The following is a 13,366-nucleotide window of genomic DNA, read 5'->3' as shown; positions in this document are numbered from 1 at the left end:
GAGAATCATTGATTCAGATCGGGACTTCAGAGCCCCCCCCAGTTCGTGGATCTTTTGATTCAGATCGGAACTTCAATTGCGGTATATCGTGAATCATTTGATTCAGATCGGGACCTCAGAGCGAGTTCGTGAATCATTTGATTCAGATCGGAACTTCAGAGCGAGTTCGTGGATCTTTTGAATCAGATCGGAACTTCATTGCGGGTATAGTGAATCATTTGATTCAGATCTGGATTTCGGTGCAGGCTCATGGATCATTTGATTCAGATCGGGACTTCAGTGCGAGTTCGTGGATCTTTTGATTCAGATCGGAACTTCATTGCGGGTATAGTGAATCATTTGATTCAGATCAGGACTTCGGTGCAGGCTCATGGATCATTTGATTCAGATCGGGGCTTCGGTGCAGGCCCGGCTCCAGAATCAGAGATGAAAGGTGGGCCAAATGATTATCCCAGGTGGGGACCGGTGCAGGATGGATAACTATTATATCGGGGACATATATTATATATATATATATATACAGGGCTCCAAACAAAAAAAAAAAAAAATCGAGTAAGGGGAGAGCCATTTTTGCTCCTATAAAAAAAAACTTGCGGAGCCAAATAATTTTTTTAGGTGCCACAGACTAAACGTGTTTTATTTATTTTGATTCAGATTATTACTTCATGCGCGATTTATTTATCATTTCAACATTTCAACTCATACTGTTCATGTGTTTATGTCTCATTCTTTTCTTGATTTTTTTGATCAGCATTTTACTCCAGTCTTGTAGATTACCTGGGAACTAAGGTTCACTTAAAGTGGGAACTAAATGTCTTTTCCAGCTTGAAATCTACAGTCACAAAGAATTGTTCATTACACAGAGTCTGTACCAGTATCATGGATCTTTAAGCATCACTTGGCCACTGAGTGCGCGCTTGGGAATCCTCCTACATGAGACATTTCAGTAAGTTTATGTACTTTTGTAGGCTCTTCTTATAAAATAGCCAATCTTTTGATGTTAATTCAGAGCATTAAGTGTACTACATTGAGTCAAATCGGAAAGATTAAACCCGCGGGTTCACTTGCCCATTGAACTCAGAGGCGCTAAAGCGACCGTGCCTTTGTGCCCATTAAGGAGCGCCAAATCGATATTGGTTTGATTTCGTTATGAATTCGGAATAATTTTAAAGATGGTACTTTTTATTAAAAAGTTACAAAGCATCGAGCTTTTGCGATTACTGGACGGCCAGTTCGCCACTTCACATAATGAAGTTCACGCATTAAAAGAACACAGACCAAGATCTTGGTTTAGAAGAAGCCATATTAGTAATTATTATGAAACGAGAATTGTTAACGATATTGCCAATATTCATACAGCTGACAGCTTTACCATGTTCTAGTTTGTTCAAGTTGTGCACGAAATAGGACGCTGTAATTTTTCTGCACGTTCCCTTCTTACGTCTCCGTCATTTCTCTCTCGCTGCACAGCGGAGCTGCGTTAATCAGACTGTGTGCGTCAAGCATCTGATGTGGGGCAGAGATAAGGACTGTCTGAAACTCTCTTTTTCCACTAAAATAGTTGGCGCATCGTCTCAGTTTAATACTTTGAACATAACAAAAGAAAGTCTATCGCAAAATCAATTAGGAAAAAAGGCATTACATTCAAATTTTTTAAGTTCTATAACATGTAAATATATACCCCAGATAGCAATAACACACTCGGGCTGATTGCTGGCTTGAATTACTTAATTCTGTCGGTTCAGTCTCTTCATCAAGGAGAAGATAATGGGCCAGAGAGCCGCGCCGACTTGCTACAAAACACTTCTGGCTGACAGACGGATTTTTCTGTATGGGCCGATCTCGGCTGAAAGCTGATTGTAAAAAAAAAAGCGGCAGGTCCACACTCGGTGAGTTGTTAGTGTGTATTAACCTTCGGTCCGCAGTTCCTTTTATCACAGACAGGGCGCTGCTAGAATGAAGCAAATCATCCGCCTGAGAAAAACTTTTTGTAGCGTTTAAATCCTGAGGAGCTTTCGGCGGGTAGTCGCCAGTGGCGACCTCAGCAAAAACGTCACCGAATACAAATTTATATTTATGGTCGCAAATGCGACTGTTTTAGTCGCAGTTTGGAGCCCTGATATAAATAGATAGATAGATAAAAATAGCGGTTGACGTTCTATTTTTCAGACGTTCCTTTTTTGCATTTGTAGTGAATCATTTTGTTTTGCCCACCTTAACAGATCTTGTTCATCAATTCAAGTAACTTTAGGATTTGATAAAAAGGGGGCAGTTCTTTTAATTTTGTGATCGGGACTTATGTGGTTGGGGCCAGGGTTCGGGCCAGCCAAGCCTCTGATTGGGTGGGCCAGGCCCACCCTGGCCCCCCCGTGGAGCCGGGCCTGGCTTCGGTGCAGGTTCACAAATCCTTTGTTTCAGATCGGAACTTCAGTGCAAGTTTGTGGATCTTTTGATTCAGATAGGAACTTCAGTGCGGGTATAGTGATTCAGTTTGTTTCAGATCGGAACTTCAGTGCAAGTTTGTGGATCTTTTGATTCAGATAGGAACTTCGGAGTGTGTATTGAGAAACATTTGATTCAGATCGAGACTTCAGTGCAGGTTCGTGAATCATTTGATTCAAGTTGTGACTTCGGTGCAGGTTCGTGAATCATTTGATTCAGATTGGGACTTCGGTGCATGTATTGAGAATCGTTTGATTCTAACAATATAAACATTAAAACATTAAGGCAGTACACTTAAAGTAATAAAGAGAGAGAGAGAGAGAGAGAGAAAAAAAGAATAAGCACACAGATTTGTTGCCCGGGTAACAACAACAAAAACAAGGTAATAAAAGTACATCTTAAGAAGACACAAAGGAAGAATATAAAGACACTGTTTTCATAGCGTTCAAATAAACAGAACTTTGGATAGTTTCCACATACTTGTCTAAGTCAACTCTGAATAAAGAAAAAAGAAAAGGTTTAGAGCCAGTAATCTTTTGTTTATGAATGTGAAATTTAGCTAAGAAGAAACATACATTAATTATGTAATATTTTCCAGTATTCTCTTTTGAATAGTCAAGCAATCCAAAGAAAACGTCATTAAAACAAAAAGAGAAGTCACTTACAAAATAACACTGAATAAATGCCAAAAAGTGTTTCAGTGTAGGAGCATTGCCAAAATAAATGAAGTCTTCTTCCGAAGAATGACAAAAACAGCAACTCATTTCAATGTCTGACTTATATTTCCTAAGAAAGGCTTTAGTTGGGTAACATTTGTGAATTAACTTAAATTTTATTTCTTTTACTTTATTGGTAAGCAGATATCTATGAGGCAAGGTCCATACTTTCTCCCAAGGTATGTGCTCCACAATGCTATTCCAATAAGGTATTATGTAAGGAATTGTTATTATCTCTCTCTGAAAAAGAGCTCTAATTTTATAGTAATTTTTTTTGTTGATGTGCAGAAAAGCAAACACTTCCGATCATTTCTGTAAGAAATCTGAGTAGTTGTAGTTGGAAAGTATGCCTTGTGAATTAAAAAGCTTTCCAACTAAAAGAAGATTGTTTTTAAACCAGTGATTGATTCTCTTAAAGAATATTCTTATTTTTCCATAAATAATATCTGTGCGGAGAAAAGTTGTGTGAGACTTTGTGGTGTTTGTGGATCTTTTGATTCAGTTAGGAACTTCGGAGCATGTATCGAGAATCAGTTGATACAGATTGGGACTTCGGTGCGGGTCCGTGAATCATTTGAATCAGATCGGTACTTCGGTGCGGGTCTGTGAATCATTTGATTCAGATCGGGAATTCGGTGCGGGTCCGTGAATCATTTGTTTCGGATCGGGACTTCAGAGCGTGTTTGTAGATCTTTTGTCTCCATTCGGAACTTCGGAGCATGTATCGAGAATCATTTGATTCAGATCGGGATTTTGGTGAGGGTTTGCGAATCATTTGATTCAGATCCGGAATTCAGTGCTGGTATAGTGAATCATTTGTTTCAGATCATTTCGAATGCAGATCGGTACTTTCAGATCGGTGCGGGGCGGGTCCGTGAATCATTTGTTTCGCGATTCGGGACTCATTTGATCTCATTCGATCGGGAATTATCGGTGCGGGTCCGTGAATCGAATCATTTGATTCAGATCGGGACTTCGGTGCGGGTCCGTGAATCATTTGAATCAGATCTTCAAATCGGTACAATCACTTGAATCATATCTTTCGGATACTGACTTCAGAGCGTGTTTGTAGATCTTTTGTCTCCATTCGGAACTTCGGAGCATGTATCGAGAATCAGCTGATTCAGACTGGGACTTCGGTGCGGGTTTGCGAATCATTTGATTCAGTTCGGAACTTCGGAGTGTGTATTGAGAATCAGTTGATTCACATCGGGACTTCTAGCTAGCAGGAAACACAACTAAAGTTCTATCTTCCTAAAATAGTAAAACAATCCAAAACAAATCATCTTTAAAAACAGAAAAAAAAAGTCACTTACAAAATTAGATCGGATGAACATTAAATAAATCTGACCAAAATGTCTCTAAGTGTCTATTGTCTCTAAAAATGTCTTGAATACTTTCAGAAGCTTTTTGTGGAATTTGGATTAATTCATTAATCTGCTGTTAGAGATCTTCATATTTAAGGAGAGAACTATAGTTTCCAAAGACGTCGCTTGCTATGATTTTCAAGAATTTAGTTGAGATACTATGACATGTACTCAAAGAGGACTATGCTGATTGATTTGTGTCTTTATCATTTAATGTGTTTTTGATCGGATATGCTTTTACGCAAATGATTACAGTAACATAAATACAAACAATAGAAGTATAAAAACATAGCATTTGTTCTTTAAATCAATTAATTACATCATCAAATCAAATAATTACATCAGAACTACATCAAAAGGAATATGGTTTCATCGGTGAGAAGTGTTACATGTCATGTTACAGAAAAACAAAGCTAAAATATCGGCTTTATTCACAATAATCAGAATGAAGAAATAACAATAATTTTCATTTTCTCAAAATATTCACACGCAATATGTTGGTAATAACGATTTCACATAAATAACCATCATATTCACAGCCTGCCTGTCTACCCACAACATCACATCAGAATAGCAGCATCTCTCAGAACCTTCCAGAAGCATCACTGTAGAATAAGGAAAGCAAGTTCAGTTCGGATTTAATCTCAGCCAAATTAAAAAAAAACTAATCTTTTCTTTCTTTTTTAAAGTAATTCTACCTGCAGATAGGAGCCTTCTGTTTGTCGTCTACACTCTTAAAAATAAAGGTGCTTAAAAGGTTCTTCACAGCGACGCTATAGAAGAACCATTTTTGGTTTCCACGAAAAAGAACCATTCAGTTAAAGAACCATCTCTTTCTGACCTTTGTATACTCTGAAGAACCGTCTTTTACCACACAGAAGCTTTTGTGAGACAGAAAGGTTCTTCAGGTGTTAAAGGTTCTTTATGGAAGCATTTAGACAAAAAAAGGTTCTTCTATGGCATCGTGAAGCACCTTTATTTTTTAGAGTGTAATGACCCCTGCTGTTCAAGTTTAGTCACTGCAGACAGAACTGATGCCCCCCCAACATCCCTGAAACATTAAAACATCACTGAACCAACACCAGATTCCTTCAGGTACAAAACTAATCCCTCTGTAAAAAACACTGTTTAAAAAAATGGAATAATTCAAATGTCTTTGAACGAAATCTCTGCTGCTCACCAAGGCTGCATTTATTTGATAAAAAATACAGTAAAAATGTGAAATATTATTAGAATTTAAAACAGCTGTTTTCTATGTGAATATGTGTTAAAGTGTAATTTATTTCTGTGATGTGCTGCTGTATTTTCAGCATCATTACTCCAGTCTTCAGTGTCACATGATCTTCAGAAATCATTCTAATATGATGATTTGCTGCTCAAGAAACATTTCTGATTATTATCAATGTTGAAAACAGTTGTGCTGCACAATATTTTTGTGGAAACTGTGATGCATTAAAAAAATCTTGAGTAAAAAAAAATAAAAAAAAGAAAGAAATTAATACTTTTATTCAGTAGGGATGCATTAAAAGTGACAGTAAAGGCATTTATATGACATATATTACAAATGATTTCTATTTCAAATAAATGTTGTTAATTTGAACTTTCTATTCATCTGTGAATCCTGAAAAATAAAATACACTGAAGATTTCACAAAAAAATATATTGTGCAACACTGTTTTCAACATTGATAATAAATCAGAAATGTTTCTTGAGCAACAAATCATCATATTAGAATGATTTCTGAAGATCATGTGACACTGAAGACTGGAGTAATGATGCTGAAAATACAGCTGCACATCATAGAAATAAATTATAGTTAAAATGTATTACAATAGAAAACTATGGAAGCTTGTTTCTACAATTGCAAAATTCTTACAATTCTGAATTTGCATTTATATCTCGCTCTATATCTCAATTCTAAGGAAAATAGTCACAATCACAATTACCATATATAAAAAAACCAAATAGCAAGAAAAAAATCAGAAACATGAGAACATTTAAAAAAAAAAAAAAATATAATAATATTTAAAAAATTTCATTTTATTTCATGGTAGAAACAAGCTTCCATAGAAAAAAGGTATGTTAAAGTATAATAATATTTCATGATTTGGTGAGCAGACGAGACTTCTTTCAAAAACATTAATTGTAATTATTCCAAAGCTCGAAATGAAACATTTCCCCTCATTATCACTGGTAACCAAAAGAGTTATAAAGAAGTTTAAAAGCTGGAGAAATGTGCATCACTTTAATTCTTAACTGCATAATTCTTTCATGTGTTGCAGTAACACAAGCTGATCTCGGCCCTCTTTAGTCTAGCACAGAACAGTCTCGCGATGATTGTCTCGCGTCTAAATCTCCGTGGACTCGATCCGCTCCAGGCGAGTAGGTCCGGGCCACGGAGGCGCCAGCTGATGCAGGATCGGTTTGGGCTCATCGGCGGTCGAGGACAGAGTCACGGTCAGAGGAACGGGGATGGAGAGACCAACGGGCGATCCGGGCCTGGTGCCCAGTTTAGCTCCGACCCGCTCCTCCAGCACCTGATACTTCAGCACATGCTCTTTCTCGCCCTGCAAGATTACAGTAAAAATGTAAAATATTATTACAATTTAAAACAGCTGTTTCCTATGTGAATATGTGTTTAACTGTAATTTATTTCTGTGATGTGCAGCTGTATTTTCAGCATCATTACTCCAGTCTTCAGTGTCACATGATCTTCAGAAATCATTCTAATATGATGATTTGCTGCTCAAGAAACATTTCTGATTATTATCAATGTTGAAAACAGTTCATAAAAAGTCCCAAAAGGTACACAACATTAAAAAATCTAAAAAAGTTGAATAAGCAGAATAAGAATATGTGAATAACTAAATTTAGACAAAAATGTCAGATAGAACCTTATAATTCTAAGGCGACAAAATATCTTTACTGTCGCTTTTGACTAATTTAATGTGTCTTTGACAAATAAAAGTGTTAATTTATTTTTTAATTTGATATTTTTCTTAATTTGTGTCCCTGCAGCACAAAAGCAGTCATAAGTAGCACAGGTATATTTGTAGCAATAGACAACAATACATTGTATGGGTCAAAATTATACATTTTTTTCTATGCCAAAAAATCATTAGGATATTAAGTAAAGATCATGTTCCATGAAGAAATTTAGTAAATTTCCTACTGTAAATATATCAAAACTTAATAATATGCATTGCTAAGAACTTCATTTGAACAACTTTAAAGATGATTTTCTCAATATTTAGATTTTTTTGAACCCTCAGATTCCAGATTTTCAAATATTGTCCTCCTAACAAAACATATTTCAGCGGAAAGATTATTTATTGAAAAAAACCGACCCTCATGATTGGTTTTGTGGTTACATTTTACAGCAAACTATGAAATAGCATGATAGTTTCCACACAAATATTGGGCAGCACAACTGTTTTCAACACTGATGATAAAGGTTGGGGACAGAGTGAGGGTCACCAGAACGGGGATGGAGAGGCTGACGGGTGATCCGGGCGATCCGGGTGTGGTGCCCAGTTTGGCTCCGATCTGGCCGACCTGCTCCTCCAGCGCCTGGTTCTTCTGCAGCGTCTCCACGTAGCTGAGCTGCAGCTGCGCCTGGTACTTCAGCACGCGCTCCTTCTCTCCCTGCCAGGTGTGTCTCTCCTGAGCGAAGGTGAGCGCCTGCCTCTCTCTCTGCTGCCGCTCCAGGTGCAGCTCGCCCTGCAGTCTCTCCAGCTGCCGCCGCAGCTCTCCGGCCTCCTGCCGCTGCGCTTTGGCCTCGTCGCTCTGCAGGCTGAGGAAGCTGTCGATGGGCAGGGGTTCGGGCGTTCGGGGTGAGTGCAGGCCGGCCCACGGTAAGCTGCTGCTGCCGCTGATGTCCCTCAGACACACGGCGTGATCGCTCCTGCAGCTCAGCTCGCTCAGAGCACGCTTGAGACCCAGAACCTCGGCCTCGAACACCACCAGCTTGTCACGCAACATCGACACCTGCGGAGAGAACAAACCAGCGCTTACAGTGTGTGTGGAGTATGACATTTACTGACCTGGACCACAAAACCAGTCATAAGGGTAAATTTTTCAAAACTGAGATTTATACATCATCTGAAAGCTGAATAAATAATCTCTCCATTGATGTATGGTTTGTTAGAAGGACAATATTTGTCTGAGATACAACTATTTGAAAATCTGGAATCTTAGGGAGCAAAAAAATCTAAATATTGAAAAAATCATCTTTAAAGTTGTTCAAATGAAGTTCTTAGCAATGCATAATACTAATCAAAAATTAATTTTTGATATATTTACGGTAGGAAATTTACTAAATATCTTTATGAAACATGATCTTTACTTAATATCCTAATGATTTTTGGCATAAAAGAAAAATCGATAATTTTACATATATGTAAAAATATACATAATGTATAAATATTATTTCACTACTCATCTATCCTCTTTTTAAGTAGACGCGAAGTGCATTAAAATTTGTTTTATGCACAGCTAGACATGCATTATCCTGCTTATACCATGGTCATAACCAACAGATAATCACATAGAAAACAGCTGTTTTAATTTGTAATAATATTTCACAATATTACTGTATTTTTTATTTATTTGTTTACTTATTTTGTTGATTAAATAAACGCAGTCTTGATGACGTCTTTCAAAAATATTTTAAAAAACCTAATTATTCCAAACCTTCAACTGGCAGTGTATATAAATATATATAGAAATGAAAAAGAAGCCAAATGCATGGCAGTTTAATTTGACAAATAAGCTTAGTAAGAACTGTGTTTTACCAAGTTTGTCCATCAATCATACTTTAATGCAAAAATCTAATTTTGATTTGAGTCTTCTAGCTCAAACACAGTCAACTTTAATGCTTATTGTTAGAGGTTTCAGCAAAGCACTAACCTCATGTATCAGCATTAGTAATAGTTTTATTGTTTGTTATTATTAAATACGACTTTAGTCAGGATCATATAAGTGCGGTGCGTTGGATATGAGTGTGTGTGCACCTCTGTCAGCGTTCTCTTCAGTTCTCCTTCACATCTCTCCAGCTCGCGGTTCTTGTTGGTGTACGAGTCCTTCAGGCCCATCATGGTCTCCTCGCGCTCCTTCATCTGGCCCTTGAGCTCCTTCAGCTGACCCCTGAGGGCCACCATCTCTCCGGCGCGCTGCGTCACCTCGTTCTGACTCTCTCTTAGCTGCTGCTTCAGCAGAGAGATCTCGCCCGCTTTCTGACACAGCTGTGCAACACAAACCAAAGCCATCACTGCTGGGTCTCACAGGCTGCGCTGTTTTAGTTCAGTCTGCTGTATGTTGCTCTATCAGTTCTCTATCAGTTCCTGAACTCCTTAGACTTAAACTGTTTACTTGAAATATTCCCAGAAATTTCAGTCTGTGTAATAAATAACAAACACTACTTGTTAAATAATTAAAATTTGTTTATTTTCTGCTCATGAAGGCTGCATTTATTTGATCAAAAATACAGAAAAATGTGAAATATTATTACAATTTAAAACAGCTGTTTTCTATGTGAATATCTGTTAAAGTGTAATTTATTTCTGTGATGCGCAGCTGTATTTTCAGCATCATTACTCCAGTCTTCAGTGTCACATGATCTTCAGAAATCATTCTAATATGATGATTTGCTGCTCGAAAAACATTTCTGGTTATTATCAGTGTAAAATATGTTTTAAACAAAGAAATTAATTATTTTATTAATCAAAGATGAACATTACATTTATATTACTATACTATATCCCTCTATATGTTGCAATAGAAAATGGGTATTTTGAATTGTAATAATATTTCACAATATTGCTGTGTTTTTTATTTAATTTGAATTAAATAAATTCAGCCTTGGGGTTAGCATAAACATTAACAAATCTTAATTACTCAGACTTTTGACTGGCTATAACCGGTACATAATGTTAGAGTAAACTGCCCTAAAAATTCCATAAAAACTGGCCTAAATAGTCTTTTAGCAGATGTTTTTTATATAAATATGCTCTTTTATCTTTTATATGAATTAAATATAATTTGTATTTTTTTATGCTCTAAACAATATAATAACATGAAAAATAAAAAAATTAAAATAAAAAAAAAATCCTAAAATGTTTTGCCGGGTCTCAAGAGGTTAAAAATGAAAACCTTCTTTTGGAGCCTTTGTTTTGCTCCTCTCACCTCCCACTTGGTCTCCTCCAGGCGAGGCAGGATATCCGCCTGCTCCTTGCGGTAATCCAGGCACCTCCTCTCCAGCTCCTCTCTCTGTGCGAGCAGGGCGCTGATCTCCTCCTGGAGCCGGCCCTTGTCCTGCTGCAGACGGGCGATGTGGGTCTGCAGGGCCTGCTGGGTGCGCTGGGCTCGGTGGGTCACCTGCTGCAGACGGCCGGCGTAGTTCTGCCTCAGCTCCTCCATCTCTCGCTCCCAGATGTGCTGCTTCTCCTCGAACACCTGCACGATGGCGGCCTCGCTCTGGTCCAGGTTACGCCGCATGTGGATCACCTGAGGAACAATCACAGTCATTACTCCAGGTACAGATTTCTTCTGCCTGCCATGGACCTTTTTCACATTTGCCGGTTTCTCAGATTTCACATTTTTAAGATCTAAAATTGTATCTGTTAACATGAGTTTGTGCATTGTGAACTAATATGACAATTTTATTAACTAACATTAACAAAGGTTAATATTGTAAAAAAAAGAAATATACATATTTAAGACCATTATTGTACAGTGTTACCACAATTGTAAAAGTCTACAATCTTCATGAGTTTATAATAAAGCAATGAGCCCCGTGAAGGCGTGATTTACAGTGAATTTATAACAGCTGAGGGGCGTTGTTAGGCACGACGCGGAGCGGAGTTATAGCTGTTATAAATTCACTGTAACCCACGGCTTCACGGGGCTTATTGCTTTTATAAAACGGTTATTCCATACATGTAGTAAGGTTTCACAAAACAAAACAGAGCAAATAAAGTGTAATGATATTAATAAAAACAGTATTCTTCCACCAAACAATGTAGTTCCTCAGAAACAGTTGTGGTTGTAACAAAGTGGTTGCCGAGCAACAAACAAACGTAAACAAAGGTGTTTGTTACTTTGTAGAGTCATTTACAACAACTTCAAACGTGGCTCAACCAATCAGAATCAAGGACCGGAACTCTCTGTTTTATAACAAAAAGTAAGTAATATTCAGGAAAACAAAATCAAGATACATTTTGCTGAGAAACACTGCACAGTGTTGCTTTGATGGGTAATTTAATTAGAATCATGAAACAGAGCTAAAATATCTAATGAAGTTATTGTTGTAACTAGTGACCATTTCTTTGAGTATCATGTTTGATGGCTCATTCAGATTAGATTAGATAAACCTTTATTCCTCCCACAATGGGGACATAGTCTGATAGAGTGAGAATATGAAGGAAAACCAGCTTGATTTTATTCAGACTCGAACTGAGCAAAAATATGAATTTGCTGCAAATGCTGATATTTTTATGATGAAATTATGCTGCTTGTAATGTAAATCAGTGAGATCTTTCTAACAGTGCAGCAGATACTGATCTAAATATCAGTCTGTGCTCTATATCTCCAGTAATGTGTCTCAGTGAGATGAGATGTAAATGATCCAAACATATAATGCAGTGATTGAGAGATGAAGAAATAAAGGCTCCTCAGAAGATGTGAGATGTTCTGGAGGCTTGTGAAGATCATTCCTCCACTGAGGAACAGTGAAAGTAAAGCTTCTGGAAACAAACGCTCCTCAAAAGATCCTGATGATCAGATTTGAGACTCTAAAACATGACTGATAGAGAATCAAGTAAAGCTGAGCTGCTTCAGTCCAGTAAGAGTTCATCTGGAGATATTACTGCAGTTATTCTGACCTTTACTTGATCAAAATCACTCAAGATTTGACACGAGAAGCTGAAGCTGGACATTTGTACAATTACACTGTACACTCTTAAAAATAAAGGTCTTAAAATGTCCTTCACAGTGATGCCACAGAAGAACCATTTTTGGTTCCACAAAAGAACCATTCAGTCAAAGGTTCTTTAAAGAACAATCGCTTTCTTACCTTTTTATAATCTGAAGAACCGTCTTTTACCACACAGAAGCTTTTGTGAAACAGAAAGGTTCTTCAGGTGTTAAAGGTTCTTTATGGAAGCATTTAGACAAAAAAGGTTCTTCTATGGCATCGTGAAGCATATTTATTTTTAAGTGTATGTAATTACATCTGTAATTAATTTTTGTTATTACATTTATAAATACACTGTTGACTCATCCCTTACACCTTAACCCACCCTTAAACCTACCCTTAACACCAAACCTGTCCCTAACCTTACCCATATCCCACCTCAATAGCAGCAAAAGTGTTTTGCAATACAATATGAACACAATCAATACATTGTACTTATTTTTTGATGTAAGTACATAGAAGTTAAGGCCACCTAATGCAAAGTGGGACCAAATAACGTAATTCTGTTACATGTAACTTGTTAACCCCCAACATTGACTATCAATCAGAGACAGAAGGATGAATATCCTAATGATTATTGCCATAAAAGATAAATGGATAATTTTAACCCATACAATGTATTGTTGGCTATTGCTACAAATATACCTGTGCTACTTATGACTGCTTTTGTGATCCAGGGTCACATCTTTGAGGCCTTTATGAGCTCCTCACCTCCTGCTCTTTCTCCCAGAGTCGGTCCTCCAGGTCCTGGATAATGTCGTCAGTGGAGGGCGATGGCTGGACAGTGGCGCTTGTGTCCGTCAACTGACAGAGTCTCTGATAGGACAAGCAGCTCTTCCCGGAGGAGGACTGTCCACTGTCGGACACGC

The 13,366-nt window shown here is 37.5% G+C and overlaps 1 protein-coding gene across 5 annotated transcripts in view; it reads right to left on the bottom strand.

The window, feature by feature from the left end:
• Positions 1 to 6,557: 6,557 nt before the first annotated feature.
• Positions 6,558 to 13,366, bottom strand: part of lzts3b (leucine zipper, putative tumor suppressor family member 3b) — a 13,321-nt gene continuing 6,512 nt past the window's right edge. For all 5 annotated transcript variants that reach the window (XM_042729191.1, XM_042729193.1, XM_042729194.1 and 2 more), the window contains 5 exons: positions 13,209 to 13,366; positions 10,709 to 11,029; positions 9,538 to 9,768; positions 8,003 to 8,512; positions 6,558 to 7,092 (listed from right to left, as the gene is read on the bottom strand). The exon at positions 13,209 to 13,366 is cut by the window's right edge and continues 352 nt beyond it. In XM_042729191.1, the coding sequence (XP_042585125.1) occupies positions 6,874 to 7,092; positions 8,003 to 8,512; positions 9,538 to 9,768; positions 10,709 to 11,029; positions 13,209 to 13,366 (1,439 nt within the window). In that variant the 3' untranslated portion in view covers positions 6,558 to 6,873. The remainder of the gene's footprint in view (positions 7,093 to 8,002; positions 8,513 to 9,537; positions 9,769 to 10,708; positions 11,030 to 13,208) is intronic.

Source organism: Cyprinus carpio, chromosome B8, assembly GCF_018340385.1.
Source record: "Cyprinus carpio isolate SPL01 chromosome B8, ASM1834038v1, whole genome shotgun sequence".
NCBI classification, from domain to species: domain Eukaryota; kingdom Metazoa; phylum Chordata; class Actinopteri; order Cypriniformes; family Cyprinidae; genus Cyprinus; species Cyprinus carpio.
The sequence above is the reverse complement of the archived record's forward strand: the minus strand, read 5'-3'. Positions and strand labels throughout refer to the sequence as shown.